Raw genomic sequence first — 17316 nt, 5'->3', positions numbered from 1 at the left:
TTTTTCAAAATCAGCGCTCTTCAGAAAATGTTTTTATAATGTAAAAAAATTCTGAAATGTAAGAAAATTTTGATAAAAAGTAATAATTATAAAATTATTTTCTAAAAATGAATTTTATTTGTTTTAAAAATATAATTTATTCAAATAAACCTTCGTTTTTGATAGTTTAATTCCTGTTTCGGTTTTAGTCAATTAGCATAAAAAAAACTATAACTTCGTTTCTAAAAATCAGAGATAAAACATGTAAAGGGTTTGGAAAACTAATGAACTAAGGTTAAAATAGAGATAATGAAAACAAATGAAATTTTCGTCAAAATAGCAGATTTTTCCCCAGACGGAGACTTTAACATATATTTTTTAAATAGGCACTATAGTTAACAAATTTTTCAGATCAACATCGAATCTGAGAGTGCTTAACTTGCAAGCAAAAAAATTTATGTTTTTTTTTAAATGTTTCGTTTCAATTACGAAAGTGGAATAGTTGTATTTAACTTTTCGCATTTTTATTACAATCGAGACTTAAAAAAAGTTATGGAACTAGCATTCATTTTATAAATGTGATGAGTGAATTTGATTCAGAACAACTTTTAATTAAAAAAAAATCAGAAACTCTAAACATAAAATGTTTTGAAAAAATGTGGTGAAAGTGATAAACTTAAATAAACTAAAAAAAAGCCTTAGTTTTTACTAAAACACGAATCGATATGGCTATGAAATATTTTATATTTCACATATTTTTAAGTACTAAATATTCCTGAAATCCAAAGGATTAATACTTACCCAATCTTTAATGTAAAAAATCTAAACAATTTAAGAAATTACTTCTACTTAGTATTTAAAATTTACTTAAAACTGAAATATCATAAAAAATGTAAAAAAGTCTTTAACATTATTGTATCTTTCAGGGTAATCAAGCCAAAGTTGAAGAATCTGAAGATGATCCGAAAAAACGAGTTGATAGGATCTTTGAGCAATTGGACAAAGTAATATTTTTATCACATATTTTGATTAATTAAGGTTACTTGATTATGTTTTTAAATATAACACTATGAACATTGTAAAAAATTTGGAATCAAATTACGTTGAACAGTACCGGCACTTAGAATGTCAGCACTTTTGACCGTATAATTAATTTTTACGGAACGAAAAATGTACCGTGATTTTAACAATAATAAGTATCGTAAAAGCACTGAATCACTCAAAATAAATAATAATTATTGTAAAACTTTCGGTGTAATATTTTACGGTAAAAATCGATTTTTCTGTAAAATGGGTTTCACGGATGATGCAGCCAAAATGCCGGTAATTTGTGCCGTAATTTGATATGACATTTCTTACAGTATGAAACTTTGAGCTTCATTAAACGCTTTAATTTGTTAATTTTTATTACTTGCAATTTTTTTGCAATTTGAATCCAAACCAATGCGATTCAGATTCTTACTTTTGAAAATAAGAGATATTAAATGACGTTAACTGACAAGGGAAACTAGGGAAGTGTGACTCGCCAATTTTGAAATAAACTACTAGGATGTATGCCTTATGAGGAATAATTTTAGGGGGAAACATTCGTTTCGGCCCATAGAAGGTCCTGTGAGAGATAAAAAATATTTCAACATATAGAAAAATCAGTATTTTATTGCTTCAATGCAGACTATTAGTTATTGTAATTGTCTCAAAATCCAATTAATTTTGTGGTACTTTCACGTGCTATATAATGCATATTTATTGTCAAAATTGAATTCGAAAATTTCATATATCTACAGTTTATCAGAAAAACCTGCTAGGTTGATTTTTAAAAAAAAATTGACATCAAATTTTTTAAATTTTTTTTTTTCAAAAAACTTTCCAAATTAATTGGAGCATGTAATTGCAAGTCAATTAATAATTAATTGATAATTAATTAATGATTAATTAATTTTCTGAATAATTTATTAATTAGGAAAATAAAAAATTACCCAATTAATTTGTAATTAATTGGATTATGAGACAATTACAATAACTAATAGTCTGCATTGAAGTAATAAAATACCGATTTTTCTATATATTGAATTATTTTTTATCTCTCACAGGACCTTCTATGGGCCGAAACGAATGTTGCCCCCTAAAATTATTCCTCATAAGGCATACATCCCACTAGCTTATTTCAAAATTGGCGAGTCACACTTCCCTAGTTTCCCTTGTGAGATTTTCGTAAAAAAGAATTTCGAGTAAAAATTAGTTTCTGAATTTTTTTACAGTGTAGTTTGCTGAATATAACAAAAGCAAAACACATATGTAACTTTTTCCGTTTCTCTTTAATTGGCGTTTCAAACTGGTGAATCATTTTTGTGATTTACGGTGACCTAATAAGTTAACCTTAGTTTTGTAGATTTTTGCGTTTTTGCCCCTTAACTACATATACAGGGTTATTCATAATTCCCTCCAGGATTTCGAAGCGTTATAGTAAAAACAAAAAAGACGAATATGGCGAAAAAGAGCATATGAAATTATTCCGAAAGTATTCAAGTTTTAATTTAAGCTGTTGCCGGTAAATGGAAGTAACATGTATCACTGAAGTCAGTTGTAGTAAAGAAAAATGGCGCTTACAGGCGGAGGGAATTATGAATAACCCTGCAGAATCTAACACGTAGGTATCGGCAAATTTCAGCGTCATTCAATAACATTTTGAAAAATATTATATTCATATATTGTCTTAGCAAGGCTTAAAAAAATTACCTACTAAAATTTTGACAATTACCATGGTCTTTACAACATACAATCTGTATCACAGCCTAACATTGCAGGGTCAGATATTCAATTCAATTACTTTATCGGGTGTTTTAAACCTTATATTGTTTAGTTTATAATATTTAAACGCAGTTAACAACATATAAATTAAATTATATTTAATTTTTACTGATAGTAAACTAACGCTGCGAACTTTCATATCAATAAACATCTTATGAAGTAATTATTAATTTGCGTAATTTATTTTATCAATTTTTGTGAGTTTATAATAAAATAAGTTAATGAAATTAATTTTATGGACACAGATATTAAATTCAAATTGTTATCATGTGCTGGATGTGAAGTTTATAAACCAAGTCTTCAGAGATTATATAACTTGAACTTTCACTTATAACAAAAAATACTGTGACTCAGATGTTAAAATCACTTTCTCAATCAAGTTCCATAAACGTTAAATTGTGTAATTTATTTATCAATGTTTGTAAATTTATAATATAGTTACGCCTAAGACCACTGTGTATATCAGAAACGCACAATACTTATTGAGATATTAAATTCACATATTTTATGGGGTATTGAAAATCTTAAAATGTGTAATTAGTAAGCGAATTCTGTTAAATTATATATTTAAATACTATAAAAATTTAACAGACGAGCCTTGTAAATGTTAAGTTTTGTAAATTATTAACCAATTTTTTTGAATTAAATATATGGCTTCTTTTTGTATTCTGCATAACTCAGATATAGAATTCGCAAATTTAATTAGGTGTTGTAAATGTCAAATTAAGTAATATTTTAACCGATACTTGTGGATTTATTTAGTTAACTCTTATTGTTTATTTGCAGAATCATGATAACCAGCTTTCTCTAGAAGAATTCAAAGAAGGCTCTAAACATGATCCGAAGATAGTTCAGGCGCTGACGCTTTACGCTCCTTAACCGAATATTTATTTTGCCCTTGCATTCCACCAAAAGCACAACAAGACAACACTACACAGAGACTCTTTTCGCACATATCACACTTTACCCTTTTCCAGAACCCCCTTTTACAGGGTGCCCGTTACATTTTGTTCCTTTACCGATAACTGAAATTAATTACTTAAGAAAATGACACTATTATTATTGTTTTTTTCCATAAATATTTGTCTTAGGAGATTTGTTATAAATAAGGAATTTATTTCTACTTAGACATGATACATGAATTTTATCTATTTTCCAATAAATTATTTCAATTACAAAATAAAAGTGAGATTTGATCTTTATTTTCGCAAATATTTATCTAAATTGTTTCTGTTATTAAAAGGTAATTTTTTTAAATATACAATAAACGTAGATTTTGTTCCTTAACTGATAAATAGGTTCAGTTATAAAAAAAGAACTAAATACTAATCTTACAAATAATTTTACATTCATTATAGAGTAGTTTATTTCTGCATACAATAAATATTAATTTTGTTCCTTTACCAGTAAATAAGCTTAATTATGGAAAAAAGTAAGACTATTCAGACATTTGTTAAAAGTGAATTTGTCTTTAATAAGATACATATTATTACGAACAATAAATACACATTTTTAATTTTAGCGTTTTGTATTTTATGTATTTATTCATCAACTATGTATTTAACTTTTTTATTAATTATATGTTACCCATTTTATTATATTCCATTTCTTTTTTACAGTTTTATATTTATGATTTTTCTGCAGAGATATTCTTTCTGCCAAAATTTTTAATTTTGTTAATTTCTAATAACAATAACTATTAATTTTTGCGTTTCAATTATTTTAATGCTATTTGTGCATACCTGGTGTGTTTAGTTACAATATATGTGTTTTAAATTTCAATCTAAACAATTATTATATTAGTTTTACTTAAGTAGATTCCTAATTTAGTTTTTCTCAAATAAAAATAAAATGGAATATGTAATAAATATAAACACCAATTAATTTTCTGTTTTTTTTTTAAAAAAAATAACAGTATAATTTAAATCATCAAATCATTATCCAAATTATTTCAAACATCAAAGGTAGTGTATTATGTATATATTTGTTTGATATATTATTATTATTATAACTGTTTTACGTTTGTTTTATGCAAATACATTTATGCATTTGCTATATTTATTTGTTATTTGAAATATATTTTAATTTGTTTACTTTGCATTTTAGCGCTACTTTCTGAAAATTATATTTTATTTACTGTTTATACTAAACTTCTTTTTATGTGCATTTTACATATTCTGTACTTAACATATGTTCAATATGTCACATTTTTATTTATTGTGTTTTACTCGTAAAATTATTCTAAAGTATATTTTCGCAAAGAAGTAGCAAGAAAACTTTTTTTCAATTAATGGGCATCTTGTAAAGCCATAACTCTTTCTAAAATTAAACAAAAAATAAGCCTTCAAATCATGTGGACGTCAGTTCTATTGCATATATGTTGAAAACTGATCCCATATAATATTTGCATTTGTTTCCCATATTGTTGTAAAGCCCATAATACCCTTTCCCCCCATTATTTGCCCCACCTTACATTTGTGTAATGCTCTATCAGCATTCAATATAAGAAAAATCTTGAACAGAAATAACATTGAATTTATATTGATGAAATAATGAAATACAGATGTACAGATAAATTTAAACGATATGAGTATGACATTTTTTGAGTGTTATTCATACACACTTTGTCTTCATTTCTTTTGTTTTGAAAAATACTTTCCCAAGCTGTTACAATATTATTGTATTAAAAAAATGGGAAATGATTTAAATCATTTTCTTTATTGCTTGCATTAAAAATATATTATATATGGTTATCAAAAATTATAAAAAAAAGCTTTAAAACTTTTTTAAAAATATATGGAATGTGTATAAATTGTAAATAGCTAAAGTAATAAGACTATATACTCATCAATCACGTTACTTACATCGTCCACATGTTAGCTTTTTGATAGAATTTATTTTCAAATTAGGAAATAAACAACAGTTATTGCAGTGGAGTGGTGAATGCGTGACAAAATTAGCAGTTCACTTGGTTAAATTATATTATTTCTCAAATCTTCGTGAACGGGCTAACGTTTAAAAATTATTTGTAGTAGCAAACTTAAAAAGACCTATATTGATAAAATAAAAAAAATAATTTCATTTCTTAAGAAAATCAATCATACAATTTCAACCATATTTCGTGTTATTTCCCAGAATAGTAAGTATACCATATGTGTAGTTATTTAGATATTTGATCTCAATTCTGATATTCCCGCTTGCTTTTTTCGTATTTCTCTCTGGTTAATAAGCAGGGGCGAAGCTACAGGCACTCATTGAATAAATATAATGATATGCCTGTACAATTTAAAGATTGTTTAGAGGGATTTTGAAATGTTGGAAAAATGTATTAAATAAAAACTTGAGTTGGAAAATGGTTGATCTGAACAATGCGTTCGCAAAGTTTGACGATTGATGCCAATTTTTTTTACCATTGTAATATGGGGATATGGTTACTGTGAGGTTTTCATAGCCATTAACTGACTTTTCCTAACTTTCTTTATTTAACAAAATTAATTATTTTTAATCATTCCTAATTCCTTTTTATTTACATAAATAAGTTAATTCTTATTCACTTTTTTTAAAGAGTGAATGCAGACATTTCAATTTTCAATAAATGTAACAACTAACTTCTTATTTCAATGCAAGTGTATAACTATTGATAATTTAATACCCCATAACTGAGCATTAAAATTTATTTTAACCTCTAGAAAAGAAAAAAAGAGAAAGGTTAAAAATTGATGTTGATGCTCAATTGTGGTGACATGGAATATAATCTGTTACACACTTGCCTTTAAGTAAAAAGTTTGCTTTTACATCAATTGAGAGTGGTAATATTCGCATTCGCTCTTTATAAAACTGAACAAAAAATTTCTAATTTATAAATTTAAAAAGGGATTATAAATGATTAAAGTTTATGAAATAAAGAAAATTCAAAATGGAGGAATAATATCAAAGACAAATTTTTGTACCACGCGTGAAATAAAAGAAAAATATTTAAATAATTCGAAATTTGTTATTTTGTCTGGATATTATAAATTTAAAGCAGTAAATCTTTATTAAAACACTTCCAACATTTCTTCTAGTTCTATATAATTTATGAGACTTTAATGATCATTTGGTAAGAGCCTCAATGAATCATGTAATTTGAATCTTCTAGGTTAAGTTCAACTTAGGAAGATTATGCAAATGTATCGTACATGAACAATGCTTTTTTATACAACCCTTTCTTGGGTTAAATCCAGACTGACAGAACAGAAACAAACTTTTGTCTTTTGGAGTGAGAAATAAAATCGATTGTAGGGTTGAAGTTGTTGAAGGTCGATTGTACGCTTGAACGAAATGCTGATACCATAAGAAAGATGTTGTAAGATAATTGCTACCTTAACTCAAACAGTCTAAGAAATTAAACATTTAAATAAACAAAAAATCATTTGAAAGCTTTGTGTTATTAATATCTAAATTAATCTCAATTGAAAGCTAAGAGTAAAGATAAGATATGTTTACCTAAGCAATCTAAGTTACTTAACTTAATCTTTAGGTAAGTTACTTAAGTGTTTAAGTAAACGTAAACTAAATTTACTTAAGAAAAATCAGGGTTTTAAAATTTATTTTGTCTAAATGCATTATAAACATAAAGACTATTTAAAATTTTGTCAGTAAATAGTATTATGAACTCGTTAACAATATACTAGAAGTAAAATATAAGAACATGTTATAGAAATTTTCGATTAATAATTTAAATTTGATAGCAAATGAATTTTCAACCATGAATTGTGTTAATTTTATTGATTTCCATTATTTTAAAAATAAAAATTTAATAATAATCTTATTTAATTATTGGAAATTTAATCATTCATTGCTTTTTATTAGGGGAACCTAATTTGATTTTTAATAATTAATTTGAGAGATTTTAAATTTTTGAGAATTTTTAATTCTCAAGCTATTTCATATATAAATCCCTATAATCTTCTAAATATTCATGAAACATACTAAATTTCATTCTTTTTAATTTGACAATTATTCTAAATTTGAATTTCTAAAGGTCTCCTGAAATTTGTAAGATTTGTAAATTTATTTGCTTTATTTTTTAGTATTTTATTTATGAAATGGAATCCTAATCACTCCCTCAATTGTAAATTTCCCGAATAAAAATATGTGCGATTAGATTTGAAATATTTTAGTGAGTTTATGCATTTAAGTAAAAAAAAATTATAGCGATATTAGCTATAGAATATAATTTTCTAACTGCACTTCGTTTACGTTGCATATGTGTTAAGATCAATTTTCGTAAAAAAAGTAATATTAGTATGTTTTTATTTAGCCTAAAAGTTACGATATGACAATGCACAACTCTTTTAACACACATTTTTATACATTAATACATAAATGTTGAAAACATATTTCAAAAAATATTTTTATCTATAGGAATTAAATCTTAATTTTTTGTTAAAACTTTTTTATAAGTTGTTAAATATTTATCTGCACTCAAGAAGCCATCTTTAAATTAATGTTAACATTTGCAAAAAAGATATATGTAGATTATAACACAATATGAAGTTCTAAAAATTATGCCATTACAATTGTCGTATTCGTTTCTAGTAATGGATAAACTGGTATAAATGTTTAAATGATAATATGTTCAACACACTTATAGAGTATAACGAATATTTTATTAATATACAGTATAGGTCTTTGCTATAGAAGGTGCTCATCATTTAAATATGTCCTCAGATAAAGATTCATATTGCACTAATTTATTTATAAGTTGTGTACTGTAGCCGAGCAGCCCTGAACCATATATTCTTTTTCATATTGTAATAAGTGTAGTGAATGTGTTTTTTGGACATGTTTCTCTGTAATATTTGTTTTGTTGATCTCCTTTTCATAAAAATGCATTTCTTCCTTCATCAAATGTTAAGCGTTTTAATATAAGATGGAAATAAAAACAAATTTCTTAAAAAAATATATGCGTTATTTATTGAATGAACTGAAAATAAGAATTTGGTGTAATAGTTACAAGAAAACATTAAACGAAAATGTATTAACTAAAAGAAATTGACAATTTAAATTAACTAAAAATTATTAAAGGTATTTTATGTTTTAAGAAAATTATGCACTTAATTTTATTGCAAATGTATCGCACCCCGGCAAGAAAAGTGACTGAAGTAAAAAAACATCAATTTTGAAATTATGTCAATAAACAATTATGTTAGAAGTGCCAAAAATATGTATGAAGCTCAAGAAGTGTAACATCTCTAACACGCAATTTATGCAGCTGAGGATAATTGAGTCAGTTATGTGTCTAATTCAGAATAAGTTTATAGCATTCTTTAAGTTGATTTTTCTCAAATGCTGCATTTTAGAGTTAGGACACTGTTCGTTCCGGGTTGCGATATATTAAACCTCTTAAAAGAAAGTACAAAACTTTTAAAATTATTTGACATATATCAATTGACTGAATTTAAAACAAAATCATACAAATGTTCTTTGCTAAGGAAATAATATTTTCAATTTTTCATGTTTGACATGTGGTTATTTGTTAATGTCCGAATGATTCAAATTTCTTGAACGGAAATTTCATACCTTTGGAAAAATTCCAAAAATTCCTTGAAACTAGGGAATGACAAATAGATCTTTAGTTCCTTTAACGTAAATGTGACTGTTTTCATTTAGTATCGGGACACAGTTAATAAGCGGGTTTACAATTATAACCATCTAACCTATATTTTTAATAATATTTTATTTAAAATTAACATCAATATTTCATTTAAAAATAACATAAATATTTCATTTAAAAATAACATCAATATTACATTTAAATTTAGTTTTTTTTAGTCTAATAAGAGGTACAAAATTCAATATTCGGATCGGCAACTTTGAAAAAACTCTCGAATTTAAATAGGAAAATCTCGATTTTACAATTTAAAATAGTTCAAGTTTGCATAAGATTTTAATTCTACATATTCTGGAAATTAAAGTCTAAAAGAATTATTTTCAAGCACAATAATTTGTTACAAAGTTTCAAAGAACTTTTCCAACTGAACTTATGTGACAAGGAAATGAAGACTAGGATGAAAAGTTCTAAATATGCTTTTAATCATTTTTATTTAATTTTCACAATTAAACTAATGGCGAATATTGGCTCCATTCTGCTTTGTAAATATGAGAAATACAAGATCGACATCAATTACAATTATCAATAAAAATCATCAATTATCAGATCAATTACAATTCATTTGATATGTAAGTTAAGAAAGTGTACGGTATTTTAGCTTTCCTATTCTTTTTTTTCATGGTAAAATTTATTCAATTTAATTTCTGAATTACCATTTTTCGAAAGGTAGCTTAGATATATATCTTTGATTTTTGATAATGATCTATGTTTTTTGGTAATGATCTCTGTTTTTTTATAATGATCTTCGTTTCATAATTTAAGGTAAAAAATCCACCCTAATTTTATAAGTTTGAACTGGAATAAAGTTAAGTTTTAAGAATTTCAAAACACATACAAATGTGTAATTTTAAATTACTTACTCAAAACCACAAAGAGCATAATTTTGTTGCTTTTCATTTATGAAAAATAAATATCTATAAAATTCAGATTCAAATCATTTTTTGTAAATATTTATAACACTTAACTTATTATTCATTATTATTCAATTCATTAGTCAATTTATTTTCAACTCATCTTTCTTAACTGCTTATACACTAGCATAAAAATTTATTCTTTTGCATGTTTGTCATAATTTTGTGAGGTCTTTTAGAGCTTTTTTTTTCTTTAGTTGCATATTTCAAATATATAACTGGTTTTTATTAAAATGTGGCCCAATTGGATTAACTTTTGGTGAAGTTAATTTTGAAAAATTGACAAATAATGAAACTGTCTCCAAGGAGTGATCAGTCTAACCCATTTTTCATCGCTATCTATTTTGTCAAAGGTCTTATTAAGATTACCTTGTAATTCTTATTCCTGACAGACGACGTGGAAAGCACCCAAGCTGGTACCACTCTCTCAAAACTTTCATACTACAACCAACGAGAAAATGTATACAGACATGACGAATTTAACGTGCGGATAATATACCTGCGTGCATGCTCAGATTGTTTATCCCGCATCTTGGATCAAACTCACGTCTTCCAGTTTTCCACCAGTAGAGTTAGCGATGCTTTCACATACTGAGCAACATGAGAGCTATTCGCTTAGAACTGGTAGATCACCGATTCCATGATCTGTTTTTTAATTAATTTATTTATTTACTTCTCTAATTATGAAAAAAAAAATTACATTTAAACTTTAAGTAAGCAGTAATGCCTAAAAGAATGCGAAATGTATCTTTAAAATTATTTTTTGCGAACCCACATTAAAAATTTTTTCGAAATAAAGATCTGAATGCATGATATTTCTACAATAAATAATTTATCTGGATTCACATATCCCTGTTCATGTTTCAATCAGACTTCTTACATAAACAGTGAAATCGAAAGTATCGCGGATTTATTTCCAACAGATGGATCAGCAAAAATAGTAATAATTTTCTAACTTCAGCACTTTTCAATACAAAATGGGTTTTCATGGAAGTGTTAATTAATTTCAGTTTTTCATGCTTGGAACTTTAGTAAATTGTGATTGATCTTCATCTAATTTTTTTAATGTAAACTGCAGTTTTTTTCTGTGGTTGTTTGATGAAAATGTTATCTTTAAATTTCGAAGGATTTCTATTTAAAAGTAAAAAAAATAAATAAAAGTCACTTTTTATACTGATTAAAATTGACTTCATATTATTACAAACAGTTTAAAAATTCATTTTAAAACTTTACTAATAAGTAGGAAAAGGGTATCATACATGCTGGATATATTTTTATAAAATTTAACAGCACACATTCATTTTTTCTTGAAGAAATTATGTTAATACTTAATGTTATTTCAGTTTTTTTAAGTATTAATTCATTAATTAAATTTATAAATTTAATAATTTTAGTTTTATATTGGAGAAATTTTTTTAAATTATTTAATAAAAAGTAACTAAAAAAAATTTTCCTTTTTGATCTAGGTAGGAATTTACTTTATTTTTTTTTATATTACTTGCTCTGCTATATGATCCTCAATATAATTACTTTATAAATCGACATTTCCTTCTCTTTAAGTATCAAGTTTTCAAATTCAATTATGATTTTTCTTATTTTCCTTCGAAATTGAATTTAACCTCTATCAATTCAGGAAACTTTTTTAATCTTTTCCCACAAATTTTCAAAAAAATAAAAATGATTACCATTAAATTTAAAAAAAAAGAAGTCTTGCATCTTCTAGTAATCTTCAGAAATGAGTTTTTTTTTTCTATTTCTGTCATTAGTGATAGTTCTTGGATTTAACTAAGTCTTCATTAGGTCCGAAATGTAATATACCTTGTTTGAGTTACTTGGGCATTTCTTTTGATCGATAAATGAGCAAAGTTAAGGAAGAAAAAAGTTTTCAGATATCGAACTAATTACGGGCAACAGTTTCTAAACACAAGTCATTGTTATAAGTCTAAACTGATAAGAAACTAATTGAAGGATATCATCATTTCTGATGAAATTGCCGACATAAAATAAGATTTTGAGACTTTTTAAGCATACTTAAAATAATAGCTTTGATAGTTTATAATAACAAAAATGGCATTTCGTAATGATTATCATTCATGTATATTTTTGAAATTATTATAAAAATAAGGAAATTAAAAAATGCAAATTTCGTACTGAAAATTCTGAAGACGCTATCGAAGTCTGACAAATTATAATTTCGGAAAGTGCGTGAACAAAACACTAAGACTTGCTTCATGACTGGAGAAAACAGGTGCACACCAATTTTTAATCTGAAATCGAACAAACTTTTATGCTTGACAACCCCTTCCCATACATATTTCTTCTCGTATTTTTGTAGCAATTTTGCCGTTGCTCAACATTGATTTGTTAAACCGTTGTACATATTTTTTTGTCTTCATTTCTAATCAAGATTCTAAAAAATGCATGTTAAGGGTAGTTTTTACTGAACACTTTGCTGCCAGAGTTTTCAGTAAATACTCGCTATCTGGAAGCAATATGTATTTCGAGCAACTTTTTATTGGCACACGTAATTTAAGTAGAGCCACACGTTCTTAACAAAAAAACGTTATAATGAGTTATAGGTTAACGAATCATGTGTCGTAAATTTCTTATACTTTTTTATTTCAATTGAAAAAACAGTTTTGTTTTTTAAAATTGTGATTATTTATTGATTCATAAAGCATACTGTTTAGAATTATATGTGTATGGAAAATAACCATATAGTGGAAACTTCTCTAGGGTTTTTCTGACACATAAACACTATTTTAAAAATTTTAGGGATAGTCTTGCTTGAGGGAGGCTAATTATATTTACATTTCCTCATTTAATGCTGTTTTTTCAAGACTCAAATTAAGGCGCAAAAGTAGCCAAATATAGAGTAAGAAATAAACTAATCCCTTCTTTTACTGCGCCCATGCCACTTTGCGTAGAGTCTTAAAACATATAATAATTCGTCTAAAACCAAAGTGTTTCAATTCTCATATCAGTTTGGCTCTGTTTGGAAAAAAAATCACTTCTGTCCGAAAATTTTACTTTATCGGAAATGCCAAGTTTTTTAACTGGACAACATCCCCGAAAATCCTTCAAATATATATATAAGAAGCGAAATGCAGGATTTCATATTTTATTTTCTTTATATACCCGGAATTTAACAGATGGCACAATTCTGAGATTTGCGATTATTCTATTTTAAAGTTAGCTTTGCTATTTTAAAATGATGTTTAATTTCACGCTTGTAATTTTGAATCTTATACAGAAGACAAGGAAATTCCTGATCCAAGCAATATAACAAACTATAGGGCTTTTTGATCGAACTAAACCACATTTCCGTAACAAGGAGAGGATAAACCACGAAAACCTCCCATGTGGTCAGCCAGACGATAAGGGGATTCTAACCCACGATTCCTTTACCACTGAGGATATTTTACGTCAGCGGTGTGATTGATGCGAGCTGGGAGCAGAAATCGTATGAACCAGCCACAGCTGGGCTAAAGCAGGCATAGCCAATTATAATTAAATTTTATATTTTTAAACAATTCTTTGTAAAAATAACGTAATAAAGATATAAATCTTTAATTTTAAATTATTTTGAAAACGTAAAAACTATTTTAAAGCAAATTTTACTGCCACAAATTTTTTTTTCTTTATTGATTTATTAACTTATTAGTAATTTGGTTTATAGATTCATCGATTGTTAAACTAATCTATTTACTTTCACTTTTTAATATTTTTATTTATTTTATTTATTTATTAGATGAAAAATCGTTTGTTGAAAAAGTAACTGTTACGCATCATCCATGGAAAGTTAAACTATTAATTTCCTCGAAACCTTTACATAACCTTCACACGGCTAGCATAGGTTTATAAGCTTATAAAAAATTAGCATAACCAGAATTTTCACTGCATTTGATTATTTGCAAGACTGGCTGCAATTTAACTTATAGTTAATTCAAACTACCACACGTATTTAAGCTTACGATATCGAACGCTGATATCGACAAATCAGAAATTGTAAACCTTGCCTATATCTAATGCCTTAAATCAGTTATTTTCTAACATCATTAGTTTGATGTAATAGCAAATAAATTTAAGGAAAAGTAATAGCATTAACAACAAATTTAAGTTTAAATTTGTTTCAATAGATAGCAGCACTATCTGAATTTGAATTATTTTAAAAATACTGAAAATTCTCGAGAAACTTTACTGAAAGGAAGAGCGTGAAATTTCATGAATTAATAGCTTAATCAATGAGTAATCTCGAATCTAATATTTTTATACCATGGATATTTTCATAACATTAAATATTTCTGCAGAAATGAACATTTTTATAAAAAAAAATATTTCTTTGTCTCATCTTCTTTTTTGAATTTGCCTAATGTTTTTTTACTATATGATTATTTACGGTAGTTCTTTTACACTGCGCATGAGCGGAAGAAATGCAAAGTTATTTTTTTAGAATTTTGTAGTATTTGATAAACTAATGAATTTATATTTTCCTAAATGTAAAAAGTTTCAAACAATTTACCAAGTAGTTTTTGTACTTGAAATAAATGAAAGCGTAAAATAATCAGGAGTTTTCACAAATTTTATCTCTCTCTCTCTCTCTCTTTCACGCACACGCACGCACACGCACACACACACACGCACGCTCGCACACACACGCACGCACACACACACACTGATGTTTTTTTTTAAGGTGAAGTGCCATTGCCCGGTATATATTTGCCCGATACTCCAAACACTGATGTTTCTTTTAATCTAATCTAATCTATCTAATCTAATTCAAAATGAAGATAAAACAAAGGAAAATTATAGACATATGAATAAAGGGGGGAGGAAATAATAATGAAAAGAAATAACAAACAACTGATTTAAAAAAAAAGGATGAAATTTTTTAAAAAAGCCGGAAAATAAAAGATATAATCTTTTCATCAGTCCACACAATTATATCCTCAAAAAAGGGTGCTCTCTTTTTTGCGTATATAATCGTGTGGGATGATGATGAAAAGATTATATCTTTTATTTTCCGGTTTTTCTAAAAATTTTCATCCTTTTTTTTATCAGTTGTTTGTTATTTTTTTTCATTATTATTTCTCCCCCCCCCTTTTTTTTCCATATGTCTATAATTTTCCTTTGTTTTATCTTCATTTTGAACTTATCTAATGAGTTCTGCTTACTTGCAGCTTATGCGCAATAAATGAAACTTATTGTTTTTCTTAACTTTCGTGTTTTCTTGTATTTATTTATTTTGCTGCTATATATATATATATATATATATATATATATATATATATATATATATATCTAATCGCTACTGAATTTTTTAAATATTTTTCTTAGCACGTCGGCAATATTTTTGTAGAATTCACATTTTAGTATTTTTTGTTTAAATTATATTTTTATCTTATATCAAGAATAAAGTGCCAGTGCAACAGAAACTTACCTCTATGTTTTCTTCAACACAGAGGTATAACATAGTGGTAACATATTTTACTGTATATTATTATTATTATCAGAATGTTAGAAAACAGTTCTTTGTGTATAGTTTAATCGAACAAAAAATCTCAATATTTTTTTGTCGTTATCCTATTTGACGTAGTGTTAATTAATAATTAGCATATCCAATTTAAACATAGTTCAATAATAATAACGATAATAATAATAATAGTAATAATAATAGTAATAATAGTACTACTACTAATAATAATAGTAATAATAATAATAATAATAGTAATAATAATAATAATAATAATTATAAAAATAGTAATAATAATTATATATATATATATATATATATATATATATATATATATATATATATATATATATATATATATATATATATATATATATAAATGTTACATGGTATCACATAAGATTTTCAATTTCTAGTTAGAAATATATGATAAAATCTTAAATCTAAGTTACTCTTACTTGTTCTTTGATATCTTTAGCTGTACGAAAAACAAATAGTTTTGAATATGAAAAGTTGAAATTTTCCAAGAATCTTTACTGTTATTGGAACGAAACAATTTGGAACTTTGCAATAAGTTTGAAAAATTATTTTCTTTTCAAAGGTTTCTTTCTTAGAAAATATTGATTATTAATTGAAACTTATGACTCTTAAAATATCTTGATTAGTTAAGCATAAATTCTTTTAAAATTCCAATTTAACAATATGAATACACCTTTCGAAAACTTCACATAACTCACACAACTTCTCAAAAAAGTTATTTATTTTTTATTGAAATTACATACATTTGCTGACTTGTGTGCTCAATATAGGCTTATAAGTCATTGTCAAGTAGAAAATACAAATAGAACAATTCAGAGAAAGACATCACAAAGAATACATCCAGGGTTACGGCGAGATTCGAACCCGCTACCTCCACGCTTAACAGAGCGTCTGGACCGACGATACCGCTCGGCCAGGGAGGCCCCTCAAAAAAGTTAAATACGTTCGGGAAGCGGCTTATTTATGTATTTTTATTTATTTGAATTACATACATTGCGTGCTCAATTAGGCTTATAAACCATTGTCAAATGGAAGGACAGAGAGCACTATACAGAGAACAGCACGAAGATACATTTAATGGAGCAGCGGGATTTGAACCCGATAGCTCCACGCTTAAGAAACTTATGTTTTTATTGTTACTCATACATATGTTGATTAATGTGCTTAATATAAAAAGAAACTGTCAAAAAACCCTTGTCAAATTAAAGAACAGACATCATATTTTAGATAAGAACAGCACAAAGATTCTTTTAGTGTTACGGTGAATTAAGTATCTGCTACATACGATCTGAACAACAGTTTTAGAAGCAGCAATACGTAACGGTCAGAGTGGCTCCAGGAGGATTATGAAATGTTTTATTTTGACCAGTTCACAATAAATATAAATCAGTTGGCAGTTTTTTTGTGAGTGGATGTTTTCAAAAATCTATTTATGTCGTTGTAGTTCATTT

The 17316-nt window shown here is 26.3% G+C and overlaps 1 protein-coding gene and 1 long non-coding RNA gene across 2 annotated transcripts in view; one reads left to right on the top strand and one right to left on the bottom strand.

Annotated features, from left to right (window-relative positions):
* The window catches only part of LOC107438521 (frequenin-2), a 220174-nt gene extending 213415 nt beyond the window's left edge, over positions 1-6759 (top strand). Inside the window, exons 7-8 of the mRNA XM_016050829.4 lie at positions 906-983; positions 3574-6759. Coding sequence (XP_015906315.1) covers positions 906-983; positions 3574-3666 — 171 coding nt within the window. The 3' untranslated portion in view covers positions 3667-6759. The remainder of the gene's footprint in view (positions 1-905; positions 984-3573) is intronic.
* The window catches only part of LOC139425715 (uncharacterized), a 51800-nt gene extending 35192 nt beyond the window's left edge, over positions 1-16608 (bottom strand). Inside the window, exon 1 of the long non-coding RNA XR_011636878.2 lies at positions 16285-16608. This is a non-coding gene — a long non-coding RNA (uncharacterized LOC139425715). The remainder of the gene's footprint in view (positions 1-16284) is intronic.
* Between the last annotated feature and the right edge of the window lie 708 nt (positions 16609-17316).

This window comes from Parasteatoda tepidariorum, chromosome 8 (assembly GCF_982258835.1).
Source record: "Parasteatoda tepidariorum strain Cologne lab strain chromosome 8, Ptep-v5.0, whole genome shotgun sequence".
NCBI lineage: Eukaryota > Metazoa > Arthropoda > Arachnida > Araneae > Theridiidae > Parasteatoda > Parasteatoda tepidariorum.
The sequence above is the reverse complement of the archived record's forward strand: the minus strand, read 5'-3'. Positions and strand labels throughout refer to the sequence as shown.